General features: G+C 40.1%; 1 protein-coding gene across 7 annotated transcripts in view; it reads right to left on the reverse strand.

The window, feature by feature from the left end:
- LOC310937596 (diacylglycerol kinase zeta-like) overlaps nucleotides 1-13,966 on the reverse strand; it is a 114,159-nt gene that overhangs the window by 6,023 nt on the left and 94,170 nt on the right. For 5 of the 7 annotated variants that reach the window (XM_083901894.1, XM_083901896.1, XM_083901893.1 and 2 more), the window contains 7 exons: nucleotides 10,282-10,371; nucleotides 8,172-8,228; nucleotides 6,888-6,937; nucleotides 4,218-4,258; nucleotides 3,894-4,014; nucleotides 3,467-3,503; nucleotides 2,056-2,155 (listed from right to left, as the gene is read on the reverse strand). In XM_083901894.1, the coding sequence (XP_083758020.1) occupies nucleotides 2,056-2,155; nucleotides 3,467-3,503; nucleotides 3,894-4,014; nucleotides 4,218-4,258; nucleotides 6,888-6,937; nucleotides 8,172-8,228; nucleotides 10,282-10,371 (496 nt within the window). Of the gene's footprint in view, nucleotides 1-2,055; nucleotides 2,156-3,466; nucleotides 3,504-3,893; nucleotides 4,042-4,217; nucleotides 4,259-6,555; nucleotides 6,686-6,887; nucleotides 6,938-8,171; nucleotides 8,229-10,281; nucleotides 10,372-13,966 lie in introns of those variants that run through there. The other 2 variants (XM_083901895.1, XR_014593020.1) reach the window with 2 other exon arrangements.

Below are 13,966 nucleotides of genomic sequence, written 5' to 3' on the forward strand. Positions count from 1 at the left end.
TGCTGTGTCTAAAAAGTGTATGATGGGTGAAGTGTAGAGCTGCACATTAACTGGACTTTTCCATTTCTCATTTGACCCTAATTGAAAAGTGCAGTTGCTGTTAAAGTGGCATTGTTTCCCCGACTAATGAAAATGAGAAATGAGTATCTGTGATAAGGAATAAACAGTCACTGGAAAGAAACACATGCACAGCACAACACTGTATTCTGAGTGGATGCTTTTAGGGAGGGAGGCACTGAATCACTTTTAGAATTTAGAACAGACTCTAATTAGTGGAGTCCAGCGTGTGCGTGTACCTTTGTCTTTGCAATTCCAGCACACACAAGCACACAACACAAGCTGCTGCTGAAGCCTCCAGTTTGCATTAACCGTCCAGACAACAAGTATTCTTTATAGCCGACGTTAAAATCGCAGTCGTCACAAGTCATTTGTTTCCCCTTTCCCGTCCCTCTGCTCTCTCCCTCTCTCTCTCTTCTCTGTATCTAGGTCACTGCCGAGTCCAGACAGTGAGGAGCTTTTCTATACGGTTTGAAACCTCCATGGAAAACTGAACACAAATGAAGGAGGAAGCACAATGCGCACGCACGCACTGCTGCAGTCGATGCAGCGGAGCCTTCAGCGGACACTGTGACCGTCACGGTGTACGCGCTCTTTTTTTTTGTATTTGTTTATTTGTGTGACCCACTGTTACGTACACTGCTCTCACTCATCCACATCCACACTTTGTACAAAACTGACCAAGAGAAATAGATAACAAAAAAAAAAGTTTACAAAGTCCAAGAATGACTGGGAAATAAAAGCAAACACTGCAGTCGTATATTTCAATTCGGAAAAAGGTGTCTTTGCCTATTATTTCTGTTCTTCTATGCTCTTTTATTTATTCTCCTAATTTATTTATCGATGTAGAAAATAGCACTTTTGCAAAAACCCAGGACAGAACATCCTGTTTTTGTATTTTGTATATAAGGTTAATTACTTAACATAGTTTCTTCTTTCTGTGCATTATCCCCCTTCAAATAACACATGATATATAAACTATATACATTTCAGTAATGACAATGATGGTTCATGCCAACCGCATATGGAAACCTCTACAAACTTAATATATATAAAAAAAACATTATGGTTATTTGAAAGATAATTACTAAATGAGAAAAAGTTTAATTATTTTCGATGACCTCCTGGTTTGCTTTTGTTGCGGTCATTAACCAAAAGCTTGAAGACAAAAAAAAACCTCCGCACGCCAGTTTAGGCTCCCGCAGATTTTTAATTACCTTCCATTGTTCACATTTTAAATTCCTTTGCTTTCATAAAATATCTGAACTATTAATTAGTCTTCATCAGCAGAAGTTGAATACACTGTTTGTAAAAGTGGAAAATTGTTTGGTTCTTAGAAGAAGCCTTTTAGAAATGGGCTGGAGGAAAAGGCGCTTGCTTCGTGGAGGCCAAAATGTTTGTAGAACAGCCTCAAAGAGAAAAAGGAGGAGAAAAACCCTTTTTGGAATGCACAAGCCACCGTAGTTCCCTGATGAGTAAAAGATTCCTCCATTTGTGACAATCTGCTGTCACTGTACTCATCATTATTCAGTAAATGGAAATGTGTATGTTTACGATTTACGAACATATTCTAAGTAGGGATGTCCTGATGCCACTGTCCGATATCACATATCGATAACAACTTTAATATCTACCGATATTATTCCGATACGGTCATGATTCTCCAAATGTGTAACAAACATTGTTCAGCCCAAACATGACTGTTTTTTATTTACACTATATATATAGGATTTTGAGTTTCCATTTTTATCGGTCCTGTATGCAATCCAATTATTTTGACAAATATTGGACCGATAACCAATTCCACAACAATGAAACAGGTGTCTTTTTGTAATGTCATTGTATTTTTTTAAAACTGCCATGACAGATTCAAATAAAATAAAGACTTGTTAAGACACAACTTCACAGTTGAAATCTACTGTGTCAAAGGTGTCAGTTCATGTGAATGTGAGTCCCATAACTTGCCCACTCAGTCACACCCGCGTGTGCAGAACCTACCTGTAGGTCTGTTTTCATCAGCGAGGCTCCTGCTTCTACCAGGTAGTGACATATTGTCCTGTGACACAGGGAGGCGGCGCGATGAAGGACCGTCTCACCGCTGGTTGTCCACGGAGACAGACACAGAGACAGACACGGAGAGAAAACATGAGATAACAGCAGCTCACATCTAAAGGAGAGTTGAGCCCCACCGATGATTCAGCACTTCACTGCTTTGATTTGCTTTCTTCTGTTGATTCTCTTTAAAGGCCGGATCATTTGTTAAAAAGCCTGGCACATAAAGTCAGACCTGGGCCCGGTGGGACTTCATTAAAGTGTGGTGTGGAAGTTTTATAACATTTTACATCTGCAATCTTTTCTACTATGTCCTTTAATCTGTTTAAACTCATGGGACAGGAAAAAATACAGATTTAATTGTGACTGGCAGTGGGGTCAGAGGGGAAAAACAATCACCTTATAAGATATGTGTAACTTTATATCAACGATATCCTAAGAATATGTTCATGGCTTCATCTCACTGTTAAGAGTCTTTTCCAACTGGACACTGAGTTTTGCAAACCACTCACTCTATCAAACCAAAGTCCACACAGAATACCATTGTTTTTAACAAGCAGGGACACAGGAGCTGCTGATCAACTGCTCCCTGATTTGTGCTAAATCTTAACTGAGGATTTTAAACCCCAAAGTCACAAAATGACACATTTGAACATTCTGGTTAGGGTTCCAGTTGGAAAAGCGGTGAAGAAACTCAAACTTAAATTGGGTTTCTTCTTCCGAAAACATTTTTCTCTCGTCTCTTGAGGTGAAAAAGCGGCTTGTCACTGCAACTTTTTTGATCCATTATAGATTATTGAGACCCGACTTATATGAACGCCTCCACTCAATATCTAAGTAAGATTGACGCAATGTATGATGCTTCTTTCTCTGAGGTATATTACTAACCGAGAGCCCTGACCCATCATTGTGAATTGTATTATCGAGTGGGATGGCCTTGTTTGTCCTTGTCCTTTGCACTTTTATTTACAAGGCCATGCTTGGGCGACTGCCCTCCTACATCTGCAGTCTAATCACACACAGAAGTGTTGATTCTTATGGTTTGCGTTCAAATGATCGGCTGTTGCTGTCTGTTCCATTTGCCCGCACAGAACTGGGAAAAGGGGCTTTCATCGACTCTGCTCCTTCTACATGGAACATGCTGCAAAAATGCTTTTAAATCCAGGCTGAAAGCACTTGAGACGACCACCTTCACTTGTAACTGTTTTATATAATTTTAATTGCTATCTGTAACTGTAACTGTTTAACTTCTGCTGCCTCTTGGCCAGGACTCCCATGAAAAAGATGTTTTTAATCTCAACGGGACTTTGGCTGTATTGCGGTTGAACATTATTATTACAATCATGGATGTACTTACTGTTCTTTCTCTGTGATGTCAAGCAGGTCATTTGGAGCTGGAAGACAAACAGATGAAATGTAACTGTAGACAGACAGGGTCTGGGCCCAGAGTCAGCTGGGACTGCTCCAGCTCCACAAACACGAGACGTTGTCATTTATGTCGCAGCATCTGGTCTTTACTAAGCCTGGAACTGACTTCTTGGTTGGTCTCAGTTAAGATCTGTCTTAATAGAGACTCAAGGCTTGACAACATCCGCTGCCTGAGGTGTGCATTATTTGCATTGCCAAACAATGTGCATTGCTATGATATGTTTTCATTTCAGTTTTCAGACAAATAAGTATACTTTAGTGTAAACTGGAGCAAAACAGTAGCACTGAAATGACCTGATTAAACAAGAGTCTTTATAACAGATGAGAAGTATAATTCATAACAGGGCTACAGTTACCATTGTCCAGAATGTAGCGGACCATCTCTTTGCTTCCTGCGCTGACGGCGTGGTGCAACAAACTGCAGTCCGACTGGTCCAGCACCATGAGGTCCGCCCCCTTCTGGTGCAGTTCCTGCAGCTTTTAGTGAAGTAGGGGTCAGATGGGCTTTAAAAATGAAAACAAGATGCAATTTTCGATGCAACATTTTGATCGGCAACTGCAAAATATTATGCCCACTGTGATGAAGCTGAACCTAAGGTTTTCTGACGGGTGGGACCAAAATGTAGTCGGCTGCAGAAGAGCGTTGAGATTATGGATTTGTTAATGACATAGTTACTCACTTTCTCCAGGTCCTTGTTCTTCACACACTCGATCAACGTCTCTGTCAGAAACAGGGAACAGGAGGACTATTAGAGAGGGGTGGTGTAAATGTACATTGAACATAAGTCAAAATCATTTTGAGTAAATCTTAATTTAAAAAAATCATGTTTTAAGGCCTGCATTTATACATTTACTGATTACTGGCAAAATAGTTCTGAGCAGAACAGAATAAGAGCACAGCACCACAAACCAAGTCAACACACAGACGCAGATGACTTTTGACCAATTTATATATAAAGTTCAGTTGTTTGGGGGGTTTATGTGTTCATTTGAGACACTGACACATCGTCAGTGCTGACTGCGTTGTGAGCTGAGAACCAGTCTGAAACAAGGAGGCTTTCTCTTACTGAAAACATGGCTGGGATTTTGGCCACTTCACAAAAGCCTCATCTATTAAACTCTAAGTCTGCTTAAAACTACCATATCTTATCTCACACCAAACCTGTTGGTCGACTGCTGCCTCATTTGGTGACAATATCTCACTTAGGTAAATCTGAATGTAGGATTTTGAACAAAGTAAGCAACAAAATAACACATTTGAACTTACTGATGGAGTTCGATGGACTTTGATAAGGGTAGTAAGTGATTTATAAAAACTTTATAGTTTAAAAAATGCTGAAAAAGAATCTCTACGTATATATTGTGTGTCTTGCTGCTGCAACACTCTATTGTATTCTTAAGCTTCATTTACTGGATCAAGTGGCTAAAATCAGTGTGGCAGGTATGTTTTCAGTAAGAGCCAAACTCCACGTCTCAGAATGGTTCTCGGCTCAGGGAGGCTACAGGTCTACGAAAAAAAAAAAAAACAAGATCCTACAGAAGGAAACACTTTATGCTGTTGAACTGAAAACCTGAACACAACACACACACATACACACAAATGCACACTCACAAATATTATTTTCATGTCACTGGTTGCTGGTTAAAACACATGCTGTATGTACGGCTGCAGCCAGCCTGGGATATGAGATGAATGTTTATTAGGCTGACCTCAATACTCGCTCTCACTCCTTCTCTCTCTAAATAGCCGAGTCCTAATCCAGTTATGTTAAGCTTAGTGTGTGTGTGTGTGTGTGTGAGAGAGAGAGAGAGAGAGAGAGAGAGAGAGAGAGAGAGAGAGAGAGAGAGAGAGAGAGAGAGAGAGAGAGAGAGAGAGAGAGAGAGGGGGGGGGACTTAAAAAAAAATATCTAATAGCTTATGTGGCTTCAAGACAAATCAAAAACAACGCATGCACCACAAAAACCAACACACAATCTGAACGTAGGATTTAAATGAATTTAGCCCAGGGAGGGAATTAAGCCAAGCAGAGGAAATGACAACTGGTCCTAAACCATGAGAGAGCAGAGGAGATTTATGAAACCATAGGGGGAAATGCATCGACCTGTCCCCCTCTGTCTGTTTCTCTCGGACTTAAATTTCTCCTCCTCACACACACACGTCACTTGCTCCATTGAACTCCTCAGTTTGATGCAGTCAACCTATCTGACCCTTATGGGAGCTGTGCATGTGTGTGTGTGTGTGTGTGTAAGTCAGGGGTGGAGAAACAGAAGATGAGCGCGTGACAGAAAGAAAAACAGACTGAATTCAAACGAACCCATGACTAAATCTGCGTATTTCGAGAGAAAATTATGCAAATGCAGGAGAAGAAGAAGTAGAAGAGTGGTGCTCCTGCGTGAAGTTCAACTGAGGCAAACGCAAGATCTGCAGTCTGCCATGTTTACGCTCATGTTAGAACGCGTTTACTTTAAGTGTCCCTGACGCGGCTTTGTTCAAGGATACTGTACATCCCATAATCAGCACTCTCACACAAATACAGCTGCTACGGTATCACAGTAACATCAGCAGAGCGTCATCTGGATTGTTTGCTATACTCGAATGAACTGCATACTTGAATACTTGAATCATTAAACATCAATCGTCATTTGCATAGAAACAGCGAGATTCTGTCACAATGCAATGGAGGAACGCGGCGTTAAATATAACATTTGAACTCCTTTCATTAATTTAACAAGTTTATATGTTTTGAAATGTGTAAACCACTTACTCTCACACACAAACACCCAAAGAGAAAATGTGTGTTTTTATCTCACCAGGGATATTTTTACTCACTAAGGTTAATTGGAACTGTGAAATGTTTCACGCCAAAATGACAGATTTGAAATTACTGATGATATTGTGAGCTCAAGCAAGCATTTGTTCAATTAGGAGGACCTTTTTTGAAGAGGCTTCAAGCGCCATGTTTACAGTAAGAGAGTATGTGTAGGTACCTCATGCAACCACACTTAAAAAAAAACAACCTATCCCTGAATGCTTTCCCATGATGCAGCTGGCTCATTTAGGAGGAACAGCAGGACTGTGTCGGTTGCTGCTTGTTGATTTCCACAGAGGCACCAACAACTGGGTTGCAGTCAACTCACAAAGCACCGACTGGAATCAAAAACACAAACCTGCTGACACACACGCTCGCCATCGAGTATGAGACGACACGAGCGAAGGAGCACGAGTGAAGGAACGCGTTTACAAATTCCAGATGAGAACAAAACCACAGTGACAGAACAGAGTCCCACACACTGACTCCCAGGATAAAAAGAGAGCAACACAGTATTCTGTAAGTGTATGCGCGTGTTACCTTTTTCCTTCTCTCTGTCGATTTCACTCATCTTCTGGCTCTTCTCCAGTCTGCAGAGAGAAAGCGACATTCTTCAGAAGGGCTATTGAATCACGAGCACCGTTTCTGTTCAGTCTAGATAAGTTACAAAAGCTGCTAAACGGCCTCACTGTAGCTTTACAGTACGTGTCAGGCTGCTATTTGGCAAACAGCAGTGGTTCTTCTGCCATGGACTCGTTGCTCCATCATTTTGAATTGCATGGTGAACATGGAGAGAGACATGAACTGGCCCCAGTAAATCCTTTACAGCTCCAGTGTGTAACATTTAGGAGGGTTTGTTGGCAGAAATTGAATACACTATCCATGAATATGTTTTTTCCATAAATGTATAACCACTTAAAAATAAAAAGCCATTAGTTTTGGGAGCCGTAGACAATGGTCTTACTTTATGGAGGCTGCCAAACAGGCAAACCAGCCAAAGTATGATTTCTGCATTTTGAAGCAGCTTACGATCCAAATGAAAAATAGTTCTGCCCACATAAATCTGAAGCATAAACCTGCCTTTCTATTACCACAGGGATTAAAGCAAACAAAAATATTTTGACCGTAAATTGTAAATTTTCAGGTCAAATAATAATCCACAGTCATCTATGACCACACCACAAGAAGAAAGAGAGGCCCAACAGATCTGTTCTCATTCAACTTGTAAGAAGCCTTTAATCTAACTCCATTTAATTACTCAAGACCTGGCCTTTGTATTGTCAGTTTTGTTCTCATAAACTAAAACTTTTTGCAAGGCTTGAGTTTATATAGTAGTCTTTCAAATGATCCAACCGTTACATACATATGCAAGCGTTGCAGGCTAATACTGGCACAGAGAGGGTGTGGCCTTGTGGGTACGTAACAATAGTAAATATGAAAATAAAGAGTTATTAGTTGACTGCAGCATCAGGTTAGAAGATGATTTGATTGTGTTTAAGACACGCAGCTCACAGTTAAGTAGCGGCAGTGAAAGCAAGATGGCAGAAGGGTGTTCAGAGTGTCTAGCTGCAGGGATTCTCTGGATCTTTTTCCATGGAAAGCTCATTCTCTGGCTAAAAATTCATCAGACAGCAAAAGCAATAAGACCAGGGTTAATACTGGTCTGGCATTTCTGTGATGGAGAATGGCAAAAAAGCACTTCTTTCCACTTGAAGGTCACTTAACTGGTGGTGTTTACAAACGAGACTGTTAAACATACTTTTACATCATAACATGGTTGTACGTTTTGACATTATTTAAATGAATAGTACAGATATGAATTACCTTTGTCGTGGTTTAAAATCAGCAGATGTCGTGTTGGAACGATGGATGCAGCCGGCCCTACAGAAGACAAAGCAATAAAACACGATGACAAAGAGAAAGTCAGGAGGAAATCATACACGGTTACCAAATATGAAACATCATAACAAACACAAATTCTAATCTGTTCGGATATGACACCAAGGACTCACTTTTGTTTATAGTAGACTTTAAAATAAGATGCAGCACCTGTCTCTGTTAATATTCATCCTCTATGTAAGAAATGTCAGTGCTCAGAAGCCGCAGCCTTTGAAGAGTCTGATGGGTGAGAATAACTTTATTTGCTGCATATGTTGACATTTGATTTTGTCGACAGACAGACGGCTTCAAAATCACAAAAGTTGACTGACTCAACAAAAATGATTAAAGGCATTTTGAATTGTGACCTGCAAACATGTTTGTATTACAGAAACCACATTGGTGGCATAACAATTTCCTCTATTCGCTTTTATTCTCCATCAGTTCCCATCTTTCTCCTTTGCAGCAAATTGTTCTGCTGTGTTTTCAGGAAAAACTCTAAATATTAATATATATTAATATTAACATGTCTCGTCAATGAATGCTGAGATTCTTGTACTGATGGGGACAGTTACTGTATGCGCTCACTCCGAGCGAGCAAGACCAGGCGATGGGGAATTTGCCTTTACTCTCGAAAGTCCCATGACGGAATTTGACAGATTTTTTTTTCAGACAAAGATTTAAAATATTAAAAACAATGACGCAAATGTGCACAGCTGAGACTGAAGAGACAGGACTCCCTAAAACAGTAGTGGTGGTATAAGAGAGTAATCAGGTATTCTTTTCTCTTGTGCATCAACTTTCTTGTCCCTAACTGTTCCTATTTGGACACTGTTGTAAAAACGCAGTCTCAGTAAAGTGTTGTTGACCATACATGATTAAAACGGTCTCATTTGTAACAGTATTATAGCTGGAATATTTCCCATAGATAACACTCGGGACGGCACGATAACACTTTTTGTGTCACATGACAGTGGTAAAAATCTCTTTTTAAAGGATGGTGCATTGAACAAATTTTGTTCAGTGAAGCATTTACGACAGGGTTTATGGATCCTATTGGATTTCACATTTTCCCATATCTAATGATGTGATTTTGGGGAGAATTGGACCAATAAAGATAGTTTACCTTGCTTGGTAACACTTTAGATTAGGGAACACATATTCACCATTTACTCTGTGCTTACTACAGCGTTCCTACACATTTTCCATTTCAAAATTCCATACTTTTCCAGACTCAAATTTCCAGACATCTCGGAGGATTTTGTAGTCAATATTAAACATTGAATACCAATTGTTAGGCGCTTATTATGTAAATAAATGGTTTTAAAATCCTTCACTAATTTTTCATGAAGCCAGCCCTCGGAAAACTTGCATCGACCCATGAAAGGTGGCTGGCTTGTGGACACGTATGGAAAAAATTAAAATAAATGAGAATCGCAGTCGCACGGCGAACAGTAACCATAGTAACCCGACTCCATTCTACAGCCAGCTTGATTAGTTTCATATAATCTACAGGTAGGCTATGTTGCGTTAGTAACTTTTTGATTTGTAATATATTTCATTTTAGAAAGTGAGATAATAGTCTGGAAACAACACAAACATTTTTCCATACTTATCCAGACCTGGAAATTACTCAAATTAAATTCCATACTTGAATGCTTAGGAACCCTGTTACTAACATAATATAAGTGGAATACTAACCCTTTATTAGTAATCATTAAGCACGTATTAACACCTTATTCTACACAACCTTATTCTACCTCTTTTACAACATGAATCAAGATTTTTCCGACATAAGTTAACACGTCCTAAAATTTACTAATAAAGGGCTAGTATGCTACTTATATGCATGTTAGTAAGCACCTAGTTAATGGTGAATGTGTACCCATTGTTTTGATTTTTTTTTTAATTTTTGTATCATTTAAAAAAGAAAAAGACAAAAAAGCACATTTGTGTTTGTGCCAGATATTTTTTTCCAAATGTAGTGACATTTGGAGGAATATAATGATTCAACTTGGACGATATGACCAACAGCAGCAATAGAGAGCATACTAACCTGGTGAGCTTGCTGGTGACTGGTGGTATGTCATGTGTCATGGCCTCTGTTGCGGAGCTGTCACTGTTCACTCGCTGCCTCTGAGAAGAACTACAGCAGGACACAGAGGAAACAAAGTCAGTGAACAAAGTCCAGTTTACACTCAGGACTGAATGTTCACTGATGCTTTCAGCTTCCAGACAGCTAAGGGAACGAAGGCATGAAGGCGAGATGCTCAGGAGAGGATGTGAACCATGGAGCCTGATGAAAGGACCTATTTTTCATTTTATTTTGTATTTTTATTCTGGCACACCACCAGAGTAGCTTTGGATCACAGTTCAAAAAAGATGTGTTTGTTGTGCAGCCCATCGCATTGATTCTCTAACTGAAACCAGTCAAATTGCTCAGAGTTCTTAAAAAAAAAAAAGGAATAATAATTTCTGACCTAACACAATCTCACACGCCATTGTTTTTGTTTTGAAGAAATTCTGAAACTTGGAATCAAACTGTTGCCTTAAGGGCATTCTCGCAAAATTATCATTCAAGTGTTATGGGAAAAAACTGTTCCGAAACATCATGCAACCTCATTGTAACCCCATGTGCTGAGCACGGTAATGACTGTCCTCTCTCAGGGGGCAGACATGAGAGCAGTGTGATGCTATGAAACCACTATATTATGTCAGGCAGCATGGTGAGGTGACCACTTTAGTCCGCGACAGTGGAGACGCAGCAGGAAAACTAGACTCCAACAACTGAGTTTTCCTACCTCAGTGACATTCCAGAAAAGTCACTCTCTCTCTCTCGTGGAGATCCTGACTGTCAAGTGTGAACTCTCAATATGTGAAAGACAAACTCAGGACAAATCTCATTTAAAAACATGAAAAAAAAACAAACAAACAACAAAAATATTTCGCGTGTAGGCGTCTTTCAGTGCGTTTGTCAGAGAGACAGAGGGGTAGAGAGGCAGAAGAGAGAGAGAGGTAATTACAGTAGGAGGAATATCGTTCACCTCTGGCCCTGCGTGGGCACTGCTGCACTGTTTGAGAGTGTGTGTGTGTGTGTGTGTGTCTAAGTACAGTAGATTGGTGTGACTCTCTAGTGCACTGACATGTATTCCATTTCTCTCTCCATCCACTGCTTTTCTGACTCGCTCTTCCTCCTAAAACCATCTCTCCCTCACTCTGCCCCTGCCTCTGGCCTCATCTCTCCTCCTCATCCTCCCACTTGGTGCACTCAGCATTGCAAATCAGACCGCCAACACACACACACGCACGCACGCACGCACGCACGCACGCACGCACGCACGCACGCACGCACACACACACACACGTATATATAGCCAAAGGGTAGTGTTGTTCGGATCAGGAGGTTATGTTTTTTTTTCCTGGATTCACATTGTACCTGTTTATTTATTCCCTCTATCTTTTCTCATGGCTGATCTTTACAAACTGATCAGCTACGACATTAACAACAACAGAAACCTGCCTGAAAGCTGTGGCCGATTTACATTTCATAGTTTACATACAGCCGCTGGAATACGAGGATAGGAAATATTATGATGATGGAGTTTCCTTTTTTTTTTTTTTTAAACACAGAGTCTAAAGGTTCCTGGCTGTCAGGTGAGAGGCAAACGTTTAAATCCAGACTCTAAACCCAACAGCCTTGTGCCTTCAAAGCTGTTAACAAGTGTTAATTAAATAAAGCCACACGCCCACTCATGTTTACACTAATAACTACCATTTATTATTTAAATAGCGGTGAAGAGCACTTATGCTAGTGAGTAAACTCATGACATTATGTGTTCAGGAAAAGACAGCGCTCACATTATGATGTTTAATGGGCTTAAATGGAACCGGTGCCCGATCCGTTCCATCAGTGTCACAGAAGCAAATACACAAACACGATTGTGCTAAATTTCGGGCTTTAATCTGCGTCAGTGGACACCTGAAAACATGGAGTGGTGTTTACAAAAAGACTGCATATGATTAAAAATGCAAACAGGCACTATGTATTCATGGAACGGTGAAAAAAGAAGTTTCAAGCGAAAACATGGGAGATAATGATTATGTGGAATGTTCTACATGCTTTGGATGTTTTGTTCCGTACCATCCTGTCCAGACTTTTGGATAAGAAGGATCTCGAGTGTCTCCATTCATCCTGACGTAACCTATGTTGATGTCGACTTTTATCTTTTATTCCCACATGGTATGAACTCAAATTCTGTTATCCTACTTGCAGAGTTTTTGGTCAGTCTGCGTGTGTGCTGCACAAGGAATCATCTGCAGATGTTTGACGTAAGTACAACTGTATCTATCTCTGTGTTTATACTAACATCTGTCCATAATGTCAGTTTTCAATATTTAGAAAATTGCATCTTATTTACAAGATGTGGTAGTGAATTATGAGGAGACAAGAAATATCCACTGCAGTTTACGGTCAATTCCACTGCATTGTTCTCATAATTGCTTCTTCTGTGTTTTCCGTCCTTTTATCTCTGCTGCTCCTCACATACACACAAACACACACGGGACTCATTCATAGCCTCACTGCGTCACTCTTAGGATGTGTTGTTTTTTTAATATAACAGCATCAAATCTGTTGAGGAGGAGGGTCAGTCAGTTGCAAAGAAACCTCCCTATGGTTCTTTTAAAGAGGTGATAACAAATGAGTTCATTTGATGTTTCGTTTGTTCATAAACAACACAACAATTGATTGATCAAGTCGACCTGAGAGGACAGGCATGCTGGGTCCCTGAGGACACAGATTTAAAACTTCTGAGTATAGGATTCGATGCCATCTAGTGGTGATGGTGCAGATTGCAAGCAACTGAATTCTAAGGCTGTGTATTGGTTAGAATCTGGCGATATATTGCGATTTAGTCGTATATTTTGAGATAAACTTTCATCGTAAAAGTATCATCTATATGGATTAACAATATACAGTTTTGTCTGGCTAGTGAGAGGAGTGGAAGGAGAGGAGAGAGAGAGTCAAATAGCCAAAAGACTGCTGCTCATGGTTGGAGGCTAAAATACAACACAAGACCACTGTCTGGAATAGTTCCAAATCAATACAGAGCTTCAGATAATAAGAGTCATGACATTTCACATCATTTTCTACCACCCCCAGTCTGTTCAGGAATTCTGTAGAAATATGGTGGTGCAATGTGGCAGATCTATTTATTCCATCCTACCATCCACCTGTCTTTCTATGCCACCGAGCTCTATTGTTATCCGGTGACTCTTAAAAACAGATCAGTGAGCAGACTTAATTACACATACACTTTCCCGCTGAGACATATTCTGACTGGAGTCCCCACATGTGGATTAATCTGGCCGTAAATTTAGTCCACAGCTAATGCGCCGTTCGCTCCTGTTTCAGCAGCATTCGATAACAACAGAGCTGTTATGCAAACCTGACAAACTAGCATGCAGGCGCATCATTGGTTTCAGTTCTTGTTTGAATCAATTAGAAAATACATTTAATAACAACAGCCTTTTCTGTTGGGAGAGAGAGCAGTAACAGTTTGTCGACAAACAGCTGCACTCATAGGTTCCTGTAGGTGAGAATTTAATCTGTGTTTGTGTAAATATGGTTAATAGGATTTAATGTGGATGAAGGAGGAGAAGCAGAAAAAAATGTGTTGGAACACACAACGAGAAAACACATGTGCGCACACATGACCATTGCAAATATGGTAACACTGCTG

The sequence above is a fragment of the Microchirus variegatus genome, assembly GCF_963457635.1.
Source record: "Microchirus variegatus genome assembly, chromosome: 1".
Lineage (NCBI taxonomy): Eukaryota > Metazoa > Chordata > Actinopteri > Pleuronectiformes > Soleidae > Microchirus > Microchirus variegatus.